Source organism: Nicotiana tomentosiformis, chromosome 2 (genome assembly GCF_000390325.3).
Source record: "Nicotiana tomentosiformis chromosome 2, ASM39032v3, whole genome shotgun sequence".
In the NCBI taxonomy this organism is placed as follows: Eukaryota; Viridiplantae; Streptophyta; class Magnoliopsida; order Solanales; family Solanaceae; genus Nicotiana; species Nicotiana tomentosiformis.
Window position 1 is genome coordinate 91,609,612 of NC_090813.1, and position 23,830 is coordinate 91,633,441.

General features: G+C 40.2%; 1 protein-coding gene across 1 annotated transcript; it reads right to left on the bottom strand.

The window, feature by feature from the left end:
- Positions 1–222: 222 nt before the first annotated feature.
- Positions 223–1,266, bottom strand: LOC138905248 (uncharacterized). The gene is made up of 2 exons (XM_070193753.1): positions 1,119–1,266; positions 223–1,025 (listed from the first exon to the last, which is right to left on the bottom strand). Exons 1-2 carry the CDS (start codon positions 1,264–1,266, stop codon positions 223–225), a joined length of 951 nt encoding a protein of 316 aa, XP_070049854.1.
- Between the last annotated feature and the right edge of the window lie 22,564 nt (positions 1,267–23,830).

Genomic DNA, 23,830 nt, shown 5'->3' on the forward strand with positions numbered 1-23,830 from the left:
AGCTGCTGGGTCATTTTTTAGCCTGAACGACATCACTAAGAACTCAAAGTGCCCATATCTTGTTCGGAAGGCTGTCTTCGGAATATCCTTCTCCTTAACTCTCACTTGATGATACCCTGAATGTAAGTCAATCTTGGAGAAATACTTAGCACCCTGGAGTTGGTCAAACAAGTCGTCAATCCTCGAAAGTGGATACTTGTTCTTTATAGTAACCTTATTCAACTATCGATAATCAATACACATCATTAACGATTCGTCTTTCTTCCGCACGAACAAGACTGGCACACCCGAAGGTGAAGTGCCAGGCCTAATGAAGCCCTTATCCATCAATTCCTTCAACTGCGCCTTGAACTCTCGCAACTCTGCCGGGGCCATCATGTATGGATGGATAGATATCGGCTGAGTGTCAGGCAACACATCAATGCTAAACTCAATCTTCCTTTCAGGAGGAAGTCTTGGGAGTTCATCTGGGAAAACATATAGAAATTCATTGACCACGGGGAATGATTGTAGAGTAGGTGGCTTCGCCTCCGCATCTCTAACACGAATGAGATGATAAATGTAACCTTTTGAGATCATCTTCCTTGTCTTAAGATAGGAAAAAAACCTACCTTTCGGCGTAGCAATGTTCCCCTTCCATTCAATGACAGGTTCACTGGGAAACTGAAACCTAGCGCTCTTCGTACGACAATCAATGTTTGCATAACATGATGCCAAGTAGTACATTCCCATTATCACATCGAAATCAACCATTTCTAAATCAAACAGATTCGCCGAGGTTTGACGATTACAAATCATCATTGTGCAGTCTGTATATACCTTTCTAGCAATCACAGAATCTCTTATTGGAGTGGATACCACAAGTGGTTTACTTATCAATTCTGGTTCAACACCAAACTTATTAGCCACAAAGGGTGTAACATATGATAATGTAGATCCCGGATCAATCAGTGCATATACATCATAAGAAAACACAGACAATATACTTGTAACAACATCCGGAGACGACTTGAGATCCTGTCGACCTGCTATAACATATGTTCGATTTTGAGTACCGCTCGAACTCGGCACTACACCACTATCTCTACCTCTACCATGACCTGTAAACTACTGAAAACCCCATGCTGGAGGTCGAACTGATGAGGAAGAACCAGACACAAATCGAGTCGGCTCAGCGATACCACTACCTCCTCTGTTAGGACAATCTTGCATCATATAGCCAGGCTGTCCGCAAGAATTGCATGCATTAGAACCTCGACAACACATTCCAACGTGGGCCTTGCCGCACTGATCACAACGGGGTGTTGGGGGTCTCGTCTGACTAGTATCCCTATGATATTGCAAGCCTGATGCCCGCGAACTCTGACCTGGACCAGAATAGATAGATCGATCATACGGAGGCCTCAAAAATTATGGAGGAGCATAGCTACAGGTGGTGCCGAACTCTGATGTCGCCCAAACTCATACCATTAATTTAGGTTGTTAGGCGGTCGATGCAATAATAAAAACCCAACGCGAGTCGGGGTCGATTCCACATGGAGCTTGATGTGGGATTAGGTATATACCTAGTGTGAATGTATGACGTGCATAAGATTACACTTCCACATTTTCAATTATTGTTTCTACTTCTACTTTTATGCTAATGCTTGTAATTGTAAAGCTAAGAGACAATGTTTTTGGTTTTGGTTGTTTTTCAAGTTATAAAAGATCTAGGGTTGCGATTTCTGCCTAGTTAGTTACCTAACGGATTTAGAGCTTTAGGGCATGTTTGGTTGATCGGGATACAATATAGCAATAATACTCAATCACTCATTCTATACCTCTTGGTAGTTTGAGTGATTTTGCCTAATTTGGATTTCTCAAGTCCAAATGGGTATCTCACGAAACAAGTGATAAATTCTCAAGTCGGGTCTTACTATCTCTAGATTCAACCCTTTAATTAGGGCTATCAATTTCTTGAGTTCACCCCAAATTCTTGTTAGCCAAGTTTTCCTAGACTTAGTCTCACTTTCTCAAGTAAAGAGTAAGTCAATTAGGCATGAATCAACGTTTGCAACCATCAATTCTCAAATTCAAGCAAGAACTAGGATAAATTTCATATACCCAATCATAAATAAGCCCTAAATCAATCATCCATTAAGTACCCATACTAGGATTGGGTCACAACCCTAGCTAAGGGTTTAGCTACTCATGGAAAATGAAGAAATTAAAGAAGAAACTAAGATAAAATGCATAATAATTGATTAAGAAAAGAAAATCTAATGTTTAAATGATAAACTAATACAAAGTTACCCAATACAGTAAATAAAAACGGCTCTATTTGTTCAGGTACACCAAACTTAACTTAAAAATAACAAAAAGATCTATTTATACCCAGTTGAAAATATCTGACAAAATTTCCCCTATGAAGGTTGTGCGGCCGCACAATTATGTGTGCGGTCCGCACTCTGAGATTGACTGGCCAGGTTGACTTTTTGCGGTAGCATAAAAGTGAGATGCGGCCGCACTTCCTCTAATTGTGCGGACCGCACATTTCTGAGTGTGGCCGCACTCTTGTTCTTGGACTGGATCTGGGCTTCATTATGTGGACCGCACATTTATGAGTTCGGCCGCATCCTGCGCCCGCACAATAATAGTGCGGTCCGCACATCTTCAAGCTCCCAAACTACAGTCTCTGAATCTAGTCTTCTGCGGCCGCACAATAATTGTGCGGTCCGCACTCTGTGAAGAAATTTTATCAGTGCATCTTCAGAGTTTGCGGCTGCATACACTATTGTGCGGTCCGCACTGTAGCCTTTTTGCCTTGTTTTGGTTCTTGTCCAATTTTACTCCTTTTTGAGTTAATTTTTACTTCTTTGGCTCGTTTCCCAATATTCCTTCAAGAGAGCACATTTCATTAGTTCTCGAGAATACCTTTAAGCATTTTTGTGCTTAAAACGTAAGTAAAATAGAGCAAATAAGCGGTCAAAATCCCTACTTATCAACTCCCCCAAACTTAAGCTTTTTCTTGTCCTCAAGCAATTAAGGCAATGTCTCACCTCCACTAGAAAAGGGTTATTTCAGCTGGCCTAAGTTGAATCAAACACAAATTAATTGGGACCAGCAATGACCCACACGTTCATGAATCATTATCAAGATTATGGTTTGAATTTTAAAGAACAAATGGCTCTAATGTGATGCTTGGGTATCAAGAGTTTACTTTGTTCATCAAGGAAACTCGCACTTTCGTACACGCCACTGTGGATCCCAAACTCCTCCTCTTATACTCTCCGGAAGCTCATCTCACTAATGAATGAAGAATTTAGTTCAATGACTCGAGAAAGATTCGCTCATCACTCTCAAAAGAATATCACAAGCCCGGCTCTAAGTAGCATATGCTTGCCCCTCATGTAGATCACCACTAATGCAAGCTCGCTCGGCTTGAAATCACGTAGGGCATTTTCGGCATGTAATGAAGGATTTTGGACTAAGGAGGGAAATATCGGAATGGAATTGGTTCATCTTTCCTTTAGCACTTCATATTCTCTTTTTGGCTCTTACTTTGCTGACTCTTTGAGTCATTTTCTTTTCCCATAGGGTATTAGAGAGAGTTGACATCACTCTTTCTTTTTCATGCTAATCATACTTTCCTTCTTTGTTATCTCTATGATTTGAAATTTTGCTTTCTTTTGCATCTTTTCAACCCTTTCACATTATTCACTTTCCTTTTGTGTTTTTCTTTTGTTCTTCTTTTCTTTTTCTTTGCCTTTCATTTTCTTCATTTCTTTTCTCTTTCTATTCCTTGATACAATCTTTAAACACCTCGTCTCTCCCCCAAACTTATGTTTTTGCCATTTGAATTACATGAGTGCTAAGGAAAGTTCGGGTTCCAAGAGAGAGTCACTATAAAACGGGTAAAGACTTGTAATGTGGTTATCGAATAAAAAGGCTTTAGGCTCAAAAGGGTTTACTAAAGATGATATCATTGGTGGGCCATGGAAGGTTTCAAAACGGGTCAATAAAAGCCTATAATCACTTCTCAAGCCAGGCTAACTTAGTACAATCAAAGCAAAAGAGGATGAAGAGTGACTGGCAGCATCACCACCCTCAGTCTCCTCCAACTGTATCTCATCATTACCGGGCTGAGGGATAAGAGGGTTGGTGAGCTTCTAAAATATCTCCTCAGCAGTGGGATCTGGCTCGTCAGAATTGCCAGCTGGTGTCTTTGCTAATGGTGCCGCTGGATCAGCTGGTACTGATGGATCTGTCTCCATAAGTAGGTCAAAAGGTAAATCACATGCTGCTGCTATCTTTGTCACCTCTTTTCTCAAACTCTCCACTGCTTTCTTTGAATCCTGGGACTTCCTCATCTTCTTCACCTGCTTGGTCAACTCCTTAATAGCACCCCCCATGAGCCACCAATGTATCCATAATAGTCTTTTGGTTGTCCAGAATCTTCTTCAATGTTTCCTCCTCTGACGGAGGGACCTGTGGTGCTGCTAGGATAGAAGACTGTGCTGCAACAATACTGGATGTGTCAGACAACTTAGAAGTGGATGTCTGCATCCAGTTGTTGAGGCTCGCCAAAGTCTGGGAGACTCGCAACGCATTGAGAGGATAAGTGGATGAGGCTGGCACTGGTACTGCAACTGATGGCCTATAAGATGAATATGGTGGCACTTCGGCTGACCCGGTGGAAGGCCCGATTGTTGTGGAAGGCATGGGAGCTGTAGATGGCTCAGCAGTAGCCTCAGAACCCATCACCGATGGCTCGTTAGACTGGTCAACGGTGGTAGTGACCTTACCCTTGAACTTTGTGTTGTCATCACCCTGCAGGTGGTACCATGAGAAAGGCTTCTTGGCCTTTACTTTTGTGTCATATGGCCTCGGCTCCACCTTGGCATCATTGAAGTACTCAGTGAGGGTGTTTGGATAAGGTTGAGACTTTTCACTTTTTCGGACCGCCAATGTGATGTTGGTTGACATGATGGCACCCACATTGATCGGGTACCCTACCATAATTTAAGCCACCAGAACTACCCGGGGAAGTGGGAGGTTGTTCTCATTCAAACTCGGATCAATCCGGGTACACACAAAGGTTTGCCACCCTTTAGCTTCAAAATTTAGAGTGGCCTGGAGGATAGGAACTCCTGCTGTAATCCATGGCGGTGATGGTCCTCGGGCGGCCAAAATCTCAGCTAGCCAAGGGCGGGCTGCATCACACAAAGCCAACTTCTCTAGGTACTGGACTGCCCCCACATCTTCTAATCCCACATAAGTGTTCAAAGAGCAGGCGTCAAAGCAGACTTTCAAATTTCTCACCTTTGTCACTTTTCCCCCTTCTTGATGTGAGCCACATTAGCGTAGAACTCCGTGACCAAGTGCTCATTTGCATCGATGACACTGTGGGAGAACCACTTCCACCCCTTGCACTCGTGAAACTGTCTAAGGACATTTGGATTATGAATATCCAAATCCTTCATTAAGAACTGTCACTCAAGTGTGAGTGACCTCTGGGGCTACAATTCCCGAAACCTGTTGAAGGCTGTCAAGCTCACGAAACGATCCTCCCATATTTCCTTTCTTTTCGACCTCTCAAGGCCGCCCACTTGAGTGTCACCCCCTCTACCATCATCCTGGACATCATCATCATTGACATCAATAGCTACTGGTGCCGGAGGAGTTGGTGTAGATGAGGACTCGGAACCCTGGCTTCTCGCATCAGAATCTCCAGAGGAACTAGATGTAGGTTTGTCGCACAATTGAAAACGCCCAATAGGTTGGTATGGTTGGGACTGGGCCTCAGGTTGGACCTCCATTCAATGACCCTCGGAGGCTTCCGTAGATGGGGCATAGGAACTGGATTCTAAAGGCTCTGTGGCCCTTCCTCTCCCGGTGGTAAGCTTTTTAGCAATAGGCTTCTATTGCACTCGCAGAGCGCGAGTGCCTTTTCCTCTGCCTCGGGAGGATTCACCTCTCCCTTTTGATGTATCGCCTCCACCACATGATCTAACCATTGTCCGCAATACAAGGTACATAGGTCAGTTGAGTTCAAAATAATCCAAACATTTTGCAAAACAATTGCAGCACAACAATTATCAAAGGAGACAGTGCGGACCGCACAATTCTGAGTGCGACCGCAGATTGTCTAGTGCAGACCGCACAATTTTAAAGTGCGGTCGCACCCCCTGAAGTGCGGACTGCACAATTTTGAGTGCGTCCGCACATCCTGAAGTGCGGACCGTACAATTTTGAGTGCGGCCGCACAAATCCAATCCTGAGATACTGATTCTCTGAAGTTCAAAGGTGCGGTCGCACAAATTATTATGCGGCCGCACAATTTTTTTGCGGACCGCACAATTTTGAGTGCGGTCCGCACCCTTCAAGCATAATATTTTCCCTATTCAAGTGGTCTGTCGATCGCACAAATTTGTGTGCGGACGTACAATTTGAACATTTACGACGGTTAGGGTAGGGTTCATGCATTTTTTCACAATTTAGACATGGTATGCACAAATTAACATGATTAATGGTCTACCTAGTCCCTAATGAACATATATGAAACTACCCACATGATTTTAAGCACCCATGACTAGCAATTGACATTTTAGGTCTAACAATACTTCTACCACAAAAGAACAAAAACTAAAAGAAATTGCAAAATCTAAAGATGTAATGAACATACCAGTTATGAATGATGCAGGTAAGAATCTACACTAATAAAATTAAGGAAGATTGTGAACTAATTGATCGTGCACTGTGTTTGCTTAGGGTTCAAGAACTCAGAGTGGTAAAGTTGTGAATAGTGCCTTGAGGTTTTATTTATAGGTTGACCAAGTTGCCCCAAACCTAAGGCGAATGCGGCCGCACAATTTTGAATGCGAACCGCACTCTTTACCTGGACCTTGAAGCAACTATGCGGTCCGCATAAAAGTGAGTGCGGCCGCAGAATTTGTGCGGACCGCACAATTTTGTGTGTGGCTACAGATTGGCTATGAATTTTGACAGGCCAACTTCAGAGAACTTGCAATTTTCGTCTTCCAGTTATGCGACTGCACACAGAATTGTGCGGCCGCAGAGTAATTTCTGCTGCTGCTTAGAATTGTGTGGTCCGCACAATTAATGTGAGGTCCGCACTCTTTCATCACTTAACCAAATTTTGACACAGTCCCTGCAATGCACATCCATTCATGCAATGCACTTCAAAACTAGTTAGCACAAAACAAAGTCTATCTAATGAAAAAGAAAAAGAAAAAGACACATGGGTTACCTCCTAAGAAGCGCCAGATTTAACGTCGCGGCATGACGCAGGTTACCATAAATCACTTGAAATAAATTAACGCCACAACGTGGCCATCATCAATTTTGCCAAGATAATGTTTCACCCGGTGACCATTTACTCTAAAAACCTCATCATTCTTGTTCTTCAAGTCTAATGCACCAAAGGGTGTCACATGCACAACCTCAAATGGACCACTCCATTTGTATTTCAACTTTCCCAGAAACATCAGCATCCAAGAATTGAACAATAGCACAAGATCACCTTCTTTGAACTTCTTATTCCGTATGTACTTGTCACGGAGGTACTTTATCTTGTCCTTGTACAAGGATGAACTTGAATATGCATGGAATCGGAATTCATCAAGCTCATTAAATTGTGCCACCCTTAAGTTGGCGGCGACATCCCATTCAAGATTAAGCTTCTTCAATGCCCACATAGCCTTGCGCTCAAGTTCCACTGGTAGGTGAAAAGATTTCCCGAACACTAACCGATACGGAGACATACCAATCGGTGTTTTGTTAGACATCCTATAAGCCCAAAGAGCATCATCAAGTTTCTTTAACCAATCCGTCCGGTTGGCATTCACAGTCTTCGACAAAATACTCTTGATCTCCCGGTTAGAGACTTCGACTTGCCCACTTACTTGAGGATGATAGGGAGTCGACACTTTGTGATTGACACCATACTTTGTGAGTAAGGTATCAAAAGCTTTGTTACAAAAGTGCGATCCCCCATCACTAATAATAGCCCTTGGAGTACCAAATCTCGTGAGATGTTCTTTTTCAAAAATTCCACCACACTTCGAGCTTCATTGTTGGGTAAAGCCACGGCTTCAACCCATTTTGACACATAATCCACAACTACCAATATGTAAGTGTTCTCACAAGAGCTCACGAACGGACCCATGAAATCAATGCCACACACATCAAAAATGTCAATCTCCAAGACGGTGGTGAAGGGCATCTCATTCTACTTAAAAATCTCACCGGCCCTTTGACATTCATCACAACACTTGACGAGATCGCTAGCGTTCTTGTAAAGAGTAGGCCAATAGAATCCACAACTCAACACTTTTGTTGCCATTCTAGCTCCACCATGGTGACCACCATATGGTGAAGAGTGGCAAGCCTCAAGAATTTCCATTTGTTCCTCCTCCGGTACACATCGTCGAATCACACCATCGGTACAAATCCGAAAGAGATAAGGCTTATCCCAATAATAGTCAAGGCAATCCCATTTGAGCTTTTTCCTTTGGTTTGAAGAGAACTCATTCGGTAAAATCCCACTCACAAGATAATTTGCTAAGTCGGCAAACCATGGCATCCCGGTCATAAAAATGGCTAGAAGTTGCTCGTCGGGAAATGAATCATTTATCTCAAGGCCATCATGTGGCCTCCCCTCCTCCTGCAAGCTAGACAAGTGACCCGTCACTTGATTTTCACTACCTTTGTGGTCTTGAATCTCTAGATCAAACTCTTGCAAAAGAAGCACCCACCGCATTAGTCTTGCTTTAGAATCTTTCTTGCTCATCAAATATCGAAGCGCCGCATGGTCGGTGTAAACAATCACCTTTGTACCCATCAAGTACGGGCAGAACTTCTCCATAGCAAAAACAATAGCAAGGAGCTCTTTTTCAGTTACTGTGTAGTTGACTTGGGCATCATTCATGGTCTTACTAGCATAGTAGACCGGATGGAAGATTTTGTTGATACGTTGCCCTAACACCGCTCCAACCTCCACATCACTTGCATCACACATGATCTCAAAAGGTAAGCTCCAATCCGGTGCGGTGATAATATGAGTAGTAGTCAACTTAAACTTGAGCAATTTGAATGCCTTCATATAATCTTCGTTGAAATGGAACTTGGCATCCTTCTCCAAAAGTTTTCACAAAGGGTTTATCACCTTAGAAAAGTCCTTGATGAATCGACGATAGAACCCCACATGACCCAAAAAGCTCCTCACTCCCTTCACAGATGTAGGGGGAGGGAGTTTGGAGATCACCTCAATTTTGGCCTTATCGACCTCAATACCATGGTTTGAAATTTTGTGGCCGGGTGCCTTCCTCGACCATGAAGTGACATTTCTCCCAATTCAAAACCAAGTTTGTTTCCTCACATCTTGCCAATACCTTGTCCAAGTTGTCCAAGCACTCATCAAAAGAGTTCCCCACCACAGAAATGTTATCCATGAAGACCTCAAGAAAATCCTCCACCATATCGGTGAAGATGGCCATCATACATCGTTGAAAAATTTTCAGTGCATTGCATAACCCAAATGGCATCTGCGAGAATGCGAAAGTACCATAGGGACAAGTGAAAGTAGTCTTCTCTTGGTCTTCCGGAGCAATAAAAATTTGATTGTAGCCGGAGTATCCATCAAAAAAACAATAAAAAGCACGTCCGGCCAACCGATCAAGCATTTGATCAAGAAATAGAAGTGAAAAATGATCTTTCCGAGTGACTTTGTTGAGCTTCCTATAGTCCATGCAAACTCTCCACTCAGTGACCATCCTTTTGGGGATCAACTCGTTCTTGTCATTTATTACCACAATCATGCCTCCTTTCTTTGGGACACATTGCACCGGAGAGGTCCACGAGCTATCGGAAATGGGGTAGACAACCCCGACATCCAACCATTTAATGATCTCCTTCTTCACCACCTCTTGCATTGCTTCATTTAATCTTCTTTGATGTTCAACGGAGGGTTTGGCGTCCTCCTACAAAATAATCTTGTGCATGCAAAAGGCGGGGCTTATACCCCGAATATCCGCCAATATCCATCCTATAGCTTTCTTCCTCTTTTGGAGCACCGCCAAAGTAGAATCTACCTGCACGTTAGTTAAGCAAGAGGAAAGAATAACATGTAAAGTAGAACATGGGCCAAGAAACTCATACCTGAGATGTGGAGGCAATGGATTTAACTCTAAAGTGGGAGGCCCCTCGATTGAGGGCTTTGTTGGAGGAGTCTTCCGGTTCTCAAGATCTAAGGACAATTTTCGGGGTTCATAAGCATACGACCCCATTCCTTGTAATGCATTTACACATTCCACATAGTCATCCTTCCCATCATCATCATGATTATACAATACGGCCTCCAAAGTATCATCAACATTCATTATTGCACTAGCATCATCAACAATTACCTCGGTCACTAAGTCCACAAACGAACAAACTTCGTTGCTATTCGGTTGCCTCATAGATTTGCACACATGGAAAATCACCTTTTCATCTCCCGCCCGAAAGGTGAGCTCACCGGCTTCCACATCAACAAGAGCCTTCCCCGTAGCAAGGAAAGGTCTACCCAAGATAATAGGCACCTCATAGTCCACTTCGCAATCAAGAATCACAAAGTCCGCCAGAAGGATGGACTTATCAACACGGACCAACACATCATCAATAATGCCCAATGGTCTCTTCATAGTATGATCCGCCATTTGTAACCTCATAGATGTGGGTCTTGGTTGCCCAATTCCCAAAGTTTTGAACACTGAGTAGGGAATCAAGTAGATACTCCCCCCTAGATCACATAGAGCTTTGGCAAAGTCGGCGCTTCCAATAGTGCAAGGGATTGTGAAAGCGCCGGGATCTTCCAATTTCGGGGCCATTGAGTGCACAATAACACTCACTTGATGTGTCATCTTGATAGTCTCACAATTCATTGATCTTTTCTTTGTCACCAAATCTTTCATGAACTTTGCATAACCGGGCATTTGTTACAACGCCTCAACCAATGGCACATTAATAGATAAGCTCTTTATCATGTCAATAAACTTCTTGAATTGGTTCTCACTATTTTGCTTGGCGAGCCTTTGAGGGTATGGAGTTGGAGGCCTTGGAATTGGTTCCTTGGCCTTTTGCACTACCGGTTCCAGTATGTCAATCACATGTTCCCTAGAAGGGTTCACTTCTTCTTGGGTCTCCTCCACATTCTCATCAATATTAATTCTCACTTCTTCATTAGCTTGAACCACATTTCTTAGAATCTCATCTTCTTGAACCACTACATCATCATCCACAATTCTTCTTGGATTTGAGGTGGTTGCATCTCCACCCATTCCACTCCTTGTTGTTATGGCCATGGCATGTCCCGTGTTGTTCCCACCCTTCGTGTTCACCACCATGTCACTAGGTAGTGCCCCCTTAGGACGAGTGTTTAAAGCTTGCGAGATTTGTCCCAGTTGAACTTCCAAATTACGGATTGAAGTGTTATGAGAGGCTAATTGAGCATCAGAGTCGGCATTTTTCTCCATCATTTGTTTGAACATATTTTCGATCCGTCCCATCTCATTGTTGGAATAACTAGAACCTTGAGACGGATAAGGAGGCGGGTTGTTTGGTTTTTGATACATCGGGGGTCTTTGAGAGCCCGGTCCCCGATTCCCTTATTTACCGTTCCAACCCCCTTGGTTGTTACCTCCCCAATATCCTTGATTGTTGCCACCCCAATTGCCTTGGTTTCCTTGATTTATCCAATTGCCTTGATTATTGTTATTGTTCCAATTACTTTGATTGTTGGTACCACCACTCTAATTGCCTTGGTGGTTTTGATTGTTCTAATATCCTTGATTTCCTTGAGACCACCATTGTTGGTGATTCGGGCCTTGAGAGTTGTTCCTTTGTCCTTGGTAGTTATTCACATATTCCACTTCTTCTTTTTGATCATTGTATTATTCGTCTTGGTCGAACCCACTATCATCTTGCACAAATTGTTCCACACGGTTTTGCACTTATTGACCCTTTTACCTTCGCTTGTTCACCATCATATTGACACCTTTCATTGCATTTACTTGCTTAGGACCTTGAACGTGATGAAGTTGAGCTTTGGCCAATTGATTCATTGTAGTGGTCAACTCGGCAATTGCTTGCCCATGATCGTGAAATTCTTTGTGTAGGTGAATCACATTTGGATCGCCTTGAGGAACATTTGCTCTACTTTGCCACGTCGATGAAGTATCCGCCATTTCATCTAAGATTTTACAAGCTTCGGCATATGGTGTTGTCATGAAATTTCCACCGGCAAGTTGGTTGACCACGTATTGATTGGTAGTATTGATCCCCCCTGTATAAGGTTTGTTGAATAATAGCCTCGGTCATGTCATTATTCGGGAACTCTTTCACCATAGTGAGGTACCTCTCCCATATCTTGAGCAAAGGCTCATTGGATTCTTTTTTGAATGCTAGAATTTCGTCTCTAAGAGTAGCCATATGACCGGGAGAAAAGAAATTGGCAATGCATTTTTTCGCTAATTCATCCCATGTATGGATAGAATGGTTTGGCAATCTTTATAACCAGTCCAAGGCTTTCCCCCATAGAGAAAAGGGAAATAGTTTCAGCCTTAAAGCATCCTCAGAAACGTTGGTCTGATTACTCCCCCAGCAGGTGTCCACAAATCCTTTCAAATGCTTGTACGCATTTTGATTCGGAGCTCCGGTGAAGAATCCCCGTTGCTCAAGCAATTTAAGCATAACATTTATGATTTGAAAGTTGCCCGCCCTAATGCGGGGCAGGACTATGACACTTGCGTACCCTTCATTCGGCAACACCCGGTGTGGAGCTGCTCTTGGTGGATTTGGGGGAGGAACGGGAATGTTGTCTTGAGGCGGTCGGTCTCGTCTATTTGCTTGAGGTTCAATAGAAACCTCTTCAACTGGGTCATCTTCCACGTCCACATCCCCCAACGGAATGTTTTCGAGAGTATCATTGTTGAGAGCCATTTTTGTACCTAAAATCGATTCACAAAAAGGTTAGTAACCCGGAAGGAAAGGAAGACAAGTCACACACAAATCTAAATATATAGCTAAATCCGTTTTGCTCCCCGGCAATGGCGCCAAAAATTGATGTCTCCCAAACTCACACCACTAATTTAGGTTGTGAGGCAGTTGATGCAATAATAAAAACCCAACACAAGTCGGGGTCGATTCTACAGGGAGCTTGATGTGGGATTAGTTATATACCTAGTGTGAATATATGACGTGCCTAAGATTACACTTCCACATTTTCAATTGTTGTTTCTACTTCTACTTTTATGCTAATGCTTGTAATTGTAAAGCTAAGAGACAATATTTTTGGTTTTGGTTGTTTTTCAAGTTATAAAAGATCTAGGGTTGCGACTTCCGCCTAGTTAGTTACCTAATGGATTTAGAGCTTCAGGGCATGTTTGGTTGATCGGGATACAATATAGCAATCATACTCAATTACTCACTCTATACCTCTCGGTAGTTTGAGTGATTTTGCCTAATTTGGCTTTCTCAAGTCCAAATGGGTATCTCACGAAACAAGTGATAAATGCTCAAGTCGGGTCTTACTATCTCTAGATTCGACCCTTAAATTAGGGCTATCAATTTCTTGAGTTCACCCCAAATTTTTGTTAGCCAAGTTTTCTTAGACTTAGTCTCACTTTCTCAAGTAAAGAGTAAGTCAATTAGGCATGAATCAACGTTTGCAACCATCAATTCTCAAATTCGAGCAAGAACTAGGCTAAATATCATATACCTAATCATAAATAAGCCCTAAATCAATCATCCATTAAGTACCCATATTAGGATTGGGTCACAACCCTAGCTAAGGGTTTAGCTACTCATGAAAAATAAAGAAATTAAAGAAGAAACTAAGATAAAATGCATAATAATTGATTAAGGAAAGAAATTCTAATGTTTAAATGCTAAACTAATACAAAGTTACCCAATACAGTAAATAAAAATGGCTCTCTGTGTTCAAATACACCAAACTTAACCTAAAAATGAAAAAAAGATCTATTTATACCCAGTTGAAAATATCTGACAAAATTACCCCTGCGCACAATTATGTGTGCGGTCCGTACTCTGAGATTGACTGGCCAGGTTGACTTTCTGCGGTCGCATAAAGTGAGATGTGGCCGCACTTCCTCTAATTGTGCGGACCGCATATTTCTAAGTGTGGCCGCACTCTTGTTCTTAGATTGGATATGGGCTTCATTATGCGGACCACACATTTATGAGTGCGGCCACATTTTGGCATCGTGCGGCCGCACAATAATAGTGCGGCCCGCATATCTTCAAGCTCCCAAACTACAGTCTATGAATCTAGTCTTTTGCGTCCGCACAATAATTGTGCGGTCCGCACTCTGTGAAGAAATTCTATCAGTGCATCTTCAGAGTTTGCGGCCGCATACAGTATTGTGCAGTTCGCACTGTAGCCTTTTTACCTTGTTTTGGTTCTTGTCCAATTTTACTCCTTTTTAAGTTGATTTTCACTCTTTGGCTCGTTTCCCAATATTCCTGCAAGAGAGCACATTTCAATAGTCCTCGAGAATACCTTTAAGCATTTTTGAGCTTAAAACGTAAGTAAAAGAGAGCAAATAAGCGGTCAAAATCTCTACTTATCAAACTCCTCGAAGACTAGGGCTGATACTACCTCTGAAGTCACCAGAATACCCTGCAAATCTCGCCCTCTTATGCTGGCCCATATACTGCTCCCTATCTTCCCTTTGCTAGCTCTTACGATCCTCTAGTATTTGGGCATAAGCCTGAATACGAGAAATATCTATGCCTCCCACCAAGGAGGTTGTCGTGCATTCATTTATCAGACGTGGTCCCAACCCGTTCACGAAAAGGTTCACCCTATCGCTTATCTTGGCCACCATATGGGGAGCATACCTTTGCTAAAGAATCAAACTGCATACTATACTCTCGCACACTCATATTACCTTGTCGGAGGTTCAAGAACTTATCAGCTCTAGCTCGTCGTATCTCAACTGGCAAGTAGTGACGTAGGAAGGCCTCAAAAAATTCCTTCCACACAACTGGAGGAGCGTTCAGACCTATGGATCTCTCTCAACTGTCATACCAGAAAATTGCTAAATCCCATAACCGATGAGAAGCCAACTCTAATGCCTTCGTATCACTAGCGTGCATAACCCGCAGTGTTCGATGAACCTGATCAATAAAAGTCTACAGGCCCTCCTTGGGGTCTGATCCGATAAACAACGGAGGGTCTAGATTAATAAAATCATGAACTCTCGCACTAACCGATTTGTCAGCAACACTGGTATTTTGCCACTGAGCCTGAGCAGCTGCTAATCTAGTCAACAACTGCACTGCACTCCGCATATCCTGGTCTATAGTTCCAGGGGAGGAATTGGAGGTGTTGGGTCCCTCCTCATATTCACTGGAGGAGACTGAGTAGATAAGGTATGGGACGACATCTCGCTCTGAGCCTTACTTTGGCCTGCTCTAGCTGGAGGCACCTGACTGGTACCCTCTCCCGCAGTTGTCTACTAATTGCTTGCTTCCTAGTCGAAGGCATCGCTGAAAGAAAACAAGGTGAATACTAGAGATGAATACTTACAACTCAACTGTACGCACGATCTAGATTCAGAAGAAAAGGTAACAACCCTAGATGTCATGTAGCCTCCTCAATATAAATGTGGCGTGCTACACATCTATAATCAATACTCTACTAGACACGACTCATAGACAACCCCTAGAATAGACTTGCTCTGATACCAAGTTTGTCACGACCCAAACTGGAGGGCCATGACTGGCACCCAGGACATACATGCCGAGCACCAATGTACATTTTATCTAACCTTTCTTATTATCTATATGGACCAATGAGATCAATGTAAATGGTATACATGAATCATGAATAACCAACAATGACAGATAATGGCATGAACATACATAACATGGGCCAACAAGGCTATCATGAAGCTATATATAAGGTACGAGCCGACAAGCTTCCATGAGAGACTATACAACAAAAATCAGCCGACAAGGCTATCCAAACTATACATGAGCGGAAACATGTCTATGAGCCTCTAAAGGAACATAAGTACTGCAAAATTTCCGGAACAGGGCCCCGACATACCCATAATGTCTATAACAAAAATACATACCAAGACCACGGCAAGTCCGGATAAGGGATCTCACCAATAACCGCTGAACTAGGCAGCCTACTGTGGTGGGGGAGCTTCGTCTACATGTTTATCAAGACTTGCAGCACGAAATGTAACGACCACAAATAAAAGGGACGTCAGTACGAATAAAGTATTGAGTATGTAAGGCAAGAACCATAAAAAAGAATAGTAATGTAAAGAGGGATAGAGAGTATACAACCTGAAACATCTGGGTGCCTCTGAGGGCGACTGACATGAAATGCATGATACATATATATATATGCATATACCTTTAAAAATATTTGTCTTTGTAGGCAAAATCATTATCATATCGTATACGACCTCGAAGAGGACTCGGTAAAAACATACCCGGCCATCATAAGGCTCGGTAGAGTCGTACCCGGCCACATGGAGCTCGGTAAAATTCAGTGATCAGTGGTTTCACAATAGGTGTCGTACCTGACCTATAGAGCGGCTCGGTAGAGTAAAATAGTTACATATATATAATATATATTGGACTCATGGGATCACGTTCTAAACCTTTCGGAGTGATGTAAGGTCAGTAACCTCCGTATACGTTATTAGAGCTAATTCGCCATCATGAATCTTATAGGAATCAGGAAATACCAATAACATTTGATACATAAGAATAAGAGGAGCAACATCAACATCAATCTTTCATAAGAAGGGAAACAATGTGAGTACTGCTAGCTTCTAAGAGTAGAGTATCTTTGGAAGATCATTCGTTATATTATGTACAGTCGGAGTCATACAAAATAAAGAAAGGGATAGCCTCTCATATCTTGTATATACTGCCCAACCTCAAGCGATGCAAATCTCACGGCTCCTTAGTCTACAATAAGAGAAATGATACTATCGTTATCGTTTAAGCATCGCCACTACTTAGATCAACCGCAACCTATTTTACAATGAAACAGACAGCACATCCCCTATTTATATGACTTCCCACAAGTTACAACAATCACCAAACAACCCAAACAACTTCAACAATAGCAATAATAACAATATAATCAAATATGAGCTTCTTCGATTATCTTAACAATCATATTGAGCGGCAAGCTCGTTTTTACTAATAACAAACATAAATTAAATCCAACTCTTATTCCATAAATTAGTTCACAGCCTTCAGAACATCATACATAAATGTACAATATGATTCCTAGTTTAAACATCCACAAAATAACTTCCAAAACAGCCTCATACGCCTAGCACCCTAACTTTTATCATCAATCACTTGTGTATCGTGTTTTCTTCTTCAATAAAATTAGTTAATACCTAGAAAAGCTTAATAAAAACAGCTACAACATTATAAAATTATTTTTCATAATTGTCAGCCAACACAAACCATATATTTGGCCAAAACACAGTCCAACCAAAAAGATAACCATGTCTCATGTTCTTTCAAGCGCTATCTTAAGGTTTTTCACTCAAAAAACACAACCAACAGAAAATTAACCTTAGGAACAATCAAGAAGATGTTATATATACCTTGGACAACAACTATAATTTGAAACCTCATCTCAACTTAGCTCACAATAGCCCTCAATCATACCACAACATCATAGAAGCATTCTCTTGTAGTCTTTAACACTTTTGATGATGATTTGAGTTGATTTACCTTTAGTTTGGTTCTTGGGATCTTGGGATATGTTAGAGAGGTTTTGGAGAGCGTTTGGACGAATTTTGGGTGAGAAATGACCCGAAATGAGGCTGAAACATCTTTTAAAAGAAGTAAGGTCGGTGGCTATCTCAAGCGGGTTCCAGCAGGAGCTGCTTGCACAGTCTCGCGAAAATACAAATATCTCTCTACTCTGATGTCGTATCGACAAACGATTTAATTCATTGGAACCTAGACTCGTAGATCTTAAATTTTGTGGGTAGATCACCCCGTAATTTCAAGTAAATTGGGAGAAAAGCTTAGTAACATTTGACCTAAAGTTCAAGTAAAATTATGAACGTAAGTTGCGACAACTTTTGTCGACTTTTGTTTCATAAATCGTTTGACTTCAAGACTTATGATACATATATTATATGATTCTAATACCTTAAAATACGAACTTCTTAGAATATTAAGTACCTCTAGTTTTACCCAAAAATACGGGTTACAATATTCTTGATTTGCTTAACTTTTAATACTTGTTATCCACTGTTATACACCCTTGTATCATTTAAGACCAATAAGATTAACTTCTTATCATCACAAAAGATAATCTCTTCTCGAATTTACGTCGACTAACTTATGTCGTTATCTAACGTATGCGAATATGGGTTGTAATAACAACTTCATCAAATTTTACTGTTGTCAACCTTTGATTGCACTCTAATGGGGTAGATACTGGTTTAGCTCCCCCTAGCCCAGAGTCTGCAATCAAATCAAGGGCATATTTTCTTTGGTTCATCAAGATACCAGCATTGCTCCAAGCAAATTCTATGCCCAGAAAGAACCTGAGCTCCCCTAAATCCTTCATCTTGAACTTCTTCTGTAGGTTGGCTCTAACAGTCTGAATCAAAGTTGCATCATTTTCAGTGACCAAAATGTCATCTACATAGACCAAAACAATGACTAAGGTTGAGCCTCTTTGTTGTGTAAATAAAAAGTAGTCTAAATGGCTTTGAACAAAGTCCAGGATTCGAAGAGCGTCTGTCAACTTTAGGTTCCATTGTCTAGAAGCTTGTTTCAGGCCATGGAGTGACTTCTTTAGTTTACACACTTTAGTCTTAGACTCCCCCTTGGCAGTGTACCCTTGTAGAAGTTGCATATATACCTTTTCAAATAGATCTCCTTGTAAAAAAGTATTATGCACATCCATTTGATAGATGTTCCAATACTTAGAGGCTGCCACAGAAATGAGTGATCTAACAGTGACCATCTTGGCCATTGGAGAGAAGGTTTCCTTATAGTCCATGCCTTCTTTTTGACTAAAGACCTTGGCTACAAGTCTGGCCTTGAACCTTTCCACATCTCCATTAGATTTGTATTTTGTATACCCATTTACGACCTATGGGAGTCTTGCCTGCAGGCAAGTCAACAATGTCCCATATGTTATTATTTTCTGAGGCTTCCACTTCTTGCCACATGGTTGTCACCCATCTAGCATCTCTTGCAGCTTCAGAATAATGTTTTGGCTCAACAACTGAAGAGTGTGCTAAGAGACATTTTGCATAGGAAGGGGACAAACTATCATCGTTCAGATAGTTTTGCATTGGATCTGCACATGAAGTTGAAACAAAGTCCTGCATCCACCTTGGTGGACCTGTAGTTCTGGGCTATTTTCTAATTGCAATAGGCAATGTATCAGTGACACCTTGGGGATGTGAGAGATTCTCAGTAGCTTCACCAATTGATGGGGAGAGAACATCAAGTGAAGTATCCGCTTCTTCAAATATTTCATTTAAATTTTGCATGACATCAACATCCGGGAATACATTATATATAGAGTCTTGAACCTGAGTAGGCTCAGATGCATCATGTATGTATGGCACATCAGCTACATCAGCTGGTTTAAGGATTAAAAAAATAGGAACAAAAGACACCTTCATGTGCTTGAAATGAAAAATCTGCTCCTTAAAGATCACATCTCTACTGACCAGGAACTGCTTGAAGTGCAAAACATATAATTTGTATCCTTTCTTAGTATGTGAGTATCTCATAAAAATAATAGGTAGTGTTCTAGTTGAAAATTTATCCTGTCTCCTTACATTCACAGCATAACATAAGAATCCAAATACCCTCATATGCTCTAGGGAAGGCTCGGTGTTAAACAACATCTCATAAGGGCACTACCCTTTTAGAAATATGGAAGGTAATCTGCTTATAATGTCCACAACTACGAGAACACAATCTCTCCAAAATCTTAGTGGAATTATAGCTTGAAATCTTAAAGCTCTAGCCACCTCCAGTATATATTTATGTATCCTTTCTACAATGCCATTTTGTTGTGGATTATATGCACATGCAGTCTGATGAATGATCCCATGTGATTCTAAGAATTGCTTCATATCTGAGTTAACAAATTCTGATCCATTGTCAGTTCTTATTGTCTTAACATGACAATTAAATTGTGTGTAGATCATACAAGTAAGCCTTTTCATCAACCAATAAGGTTCATCCTTAGCATTTATTAAAAACAACCAATTAGATCTAGAAAAGTCATCCACTACTGTAAGGAAGAATCTTTTATTATCATGAGTAGGCACCTTGTAGGGTCCCCATACATCTGTATGTAAAAGATGAATATGAGCCTATGCTCTACTCTTACTGACTGGAAATGGTAATTTAGTTTGCCTAGATAATGGACAAACTGGACACTCTAAACAATCAATAACTGATCTATCATTTCTAAATTGCTACTTGAGCTTGTTAATTCCCTTTAGTGCCTCCATAGGTAGGTGTCCAAGCCTCTGATGCCAAATTCCTAGCTTTATAGAACTCTAATTTTTTTGTGTTGAAGTCTGCATAGTTGTGGTATGTACAATTGGTGTAGTCAACTGTCTTTTCCGAATGCAATCTTTAAGAATGTAGAGTCCATTTGATTTACTACCAATCCCCAATACCTTGCCAGTATAGAGATCTTGAAATATACATAGGTCAGAAAAGAATGCTACCATGCATTGTATCTCTTTAGTGAGTCTTGAAACTAACAATAGATTGTACTTAAAATGAGGAACGTGTTGATGAAGTTGTGGTGTGCACAAGTGCAGATGACAACATTCTGGGTGATCCTGAACCTTACTAAAGGTTGGTAGGAAGGATGCTATATCTGACCATGACTAGGCCTGATGTAGCTTATGTTGTCCAAGTTCTAAGTCAATTCATGCATAAGCCAAAGAGATCCCATATGGATGCAGCCTTAAGGGTGATCAAGTATGTAAAGAATGCACTAGGATTGGGAATGTTGGTGTCTTCATAGGGGTCTAACAACTTTGTTGCATATTGTGATTCTGACTGGGCAGCATGTCCATAATCTAGAAAATCTGTCACATGTTACCTCGTTAAGTTTGGAAACTCCTTAGTTTCTTGGAAGTCTAAGATGCAGAACATTATTTCCAGGAATTCAGCGGAAGCACAGTTTAGGAGTATGGCCTCCACTGTTGCAGAACTTTCATAGCTAGTTAGGCTATTCAAAGAGCTGGGAGTTACAGTTCAGCTACCTATTACCATGCACTGTGATAGCAAAGCAACTATTCAAATAGCTGTCAATCTTATCTTTCACGAATGAACAAAACATATTGACATTGATTGCCACTTTGTGAGGGAAAATCTGCAGCAGGGCCTTATTCAGACTCAGCACATCAATACCAAAGCACAATTGACAGATATCCTCACTAAGGGTCTTGGAAAGGCACAACATTATTTTTTGCGTAGCAAGCTGGGGGTTAAAAACTTGTTCTTACCCTCCAACTTGAGGGGGAGTATTGAGATTAGTAGTGATAGTGGTGGTTAGCTTTGTTAGTTATCCATTAGTTAGTTATAACTAACTTACACTATACTAGAGTTAGAGTAACTATAGTTAGCTTTAGTATTAACTACAGTTAGATTAGTCTTCACACATTATATATACACATGTACAGATACATTTTACATTTGAAATAAAATATTACAATTCTCTCTCCTCTTCTAGAATATTCCCTAAGATTTGTTCTCTGTTACCTCCTTCTTCTCAAGGGCGGACCCATGTTGGTTCAAGCAGGTTCAGTTGAACTCGCTTCGTAAAACAATTATACTATTTTTATAGGTAAGTTATTTTTTTCAAGTACCAAAATAAAGTTAAATAATAAACGTTGAACCCTCTTGAGAAAAAAGTGAGGTGTGGTGTAGTGGTTCAAGCGGGGTCATCAAGGGTGGAAGCTAGGGCCAGGGATCGAGTCTGACTTCCTTCCCTTTCACATATATTTCATTTTTTTCAAAAATGGGAAGATTTAAAAGACCCACCACCCAACTTTACCATTTTAGTCTTTGGAATATTATTTAAGAATAAAATTATTGAGATTAATCTTTTAAAGACCCAATGCCTTGGATATTATACCATATATATATATATATATATATATATATATATATATATATATATATATATATATTTGTTTCTCTCTTTCTGTTAGAGTATTCTTCTATCTCAATTTCACATTTGTTTATTGAAATCTTTTAAAGTTTTTTGCTTGCTTCTTTCTCATGGTTTACAAAGCACTTATCTTTTTTTAAGAAGTTATTAATCTGGTTTTGTTAATAGTTCTCTTCTATTTGTTATTGTCTGCAATAATTAGCTTGTAAAAATAAAATAATTTTGAATTTGTAAAATTTAAACAAATAAGTAGAATTTAGTATTTTGGTATCGATTAAATTGATGTTTGTTAAATAAAATTATTAAAATTTTATAAAATTTAATAAATTGTTAAATCTAAGAAAGTAAATAAAAAGTTGATAAAATTTATCCTTATATGTTTTTAAAAGGCGACTTCAAAATACAAAAAAAGAAAAGAAAAGGTAGTAGCGAGCAAAACTTTTTTTGGAGGTTTTGTTATGAACCGAAACAAAGAGCCAAAGGTAAACTATATTTGTTAAGCCTAGTAGTGCTTCTATTGTCGAATGCAGCCGAATGTTTAGTCTTTATTTGAACTCGCTTGCATAAAATTTTGGGTCCACTACTGCTTCATCTTTAGCTAACGGAGTAATTCAGCTCAATCATCGTGACAGAGCTCCATGGATAGCTGAATTCAACAATAATTTGAAGACCTTAATTGCTAAACTCCGATACCAAATCTAATAATACCTCCCGGACTTTCCCTAAAAATTAAAAAGGAAGGTCTACTCTACGTTCACTGCTTTGAGTGTAATTTTATACTTTATTAATATTTATTTCTCCTATAGTATTACTACTAGCTATCTTAAAATTACATCCATAAAAGCGGCTAATAAAAAAAAAATCACATGCAGCCCTTATAAAATACTGTACTCTTACTCACCTTTTTCAAGTACTACCGTACCGTCGCCCGTCGGTATCTAAATGAAACTACACAAAAAAAAAAATCCTTATAATTTGACTCGTTCACATTGAAAGAATTCTTACGCAATGAGATAATCACCTAAAAAGTAATTATATATAAGCCGGAAAAAGTAATGTATTTGAAGTTGAAGCCGGAAGGTTATTTGAAAATTGTAACTTGAAAAATAAGGCAAATATACTATTCCGTCCATTCACTTTTAGTTATTCACTTTTTGACATTGTACTCCATTTAAGAAAAATACAGTTTTTTCTTGATTTGTTAAAATTGACAAGTAAAAATAAAAATATATTATTGATATAGTGAACAAATAAAAATGAAGGAAGAAAGTACTATATAATATATATGGGTGACATAGCACAAATAGTGCAAAAATTCTTATATTGTCAGCATATATCTAAATTCATTTTGTTATAACTACATTCTCTTTTCTGAATCGGTTCTTGAACATTGATTTCAACGTTTAATAGCTTGTTTGGCCAAGCTTCTCCCCAAAAGAATATTTTTTTTAAAAAGTATTTTTTTTCAAAGTTGAAGTGTTTGGCCAAGCTTTTAGAGGAAAAAAAGTATTTTTGAGTAGAAGCAAAACCAGTTTTGGAGAAGCAGAAAAAAGTAGTTTCTCTCCAAAAATACTTTTTTGAAAAGCACTTTTGAGAAAAATACACTTA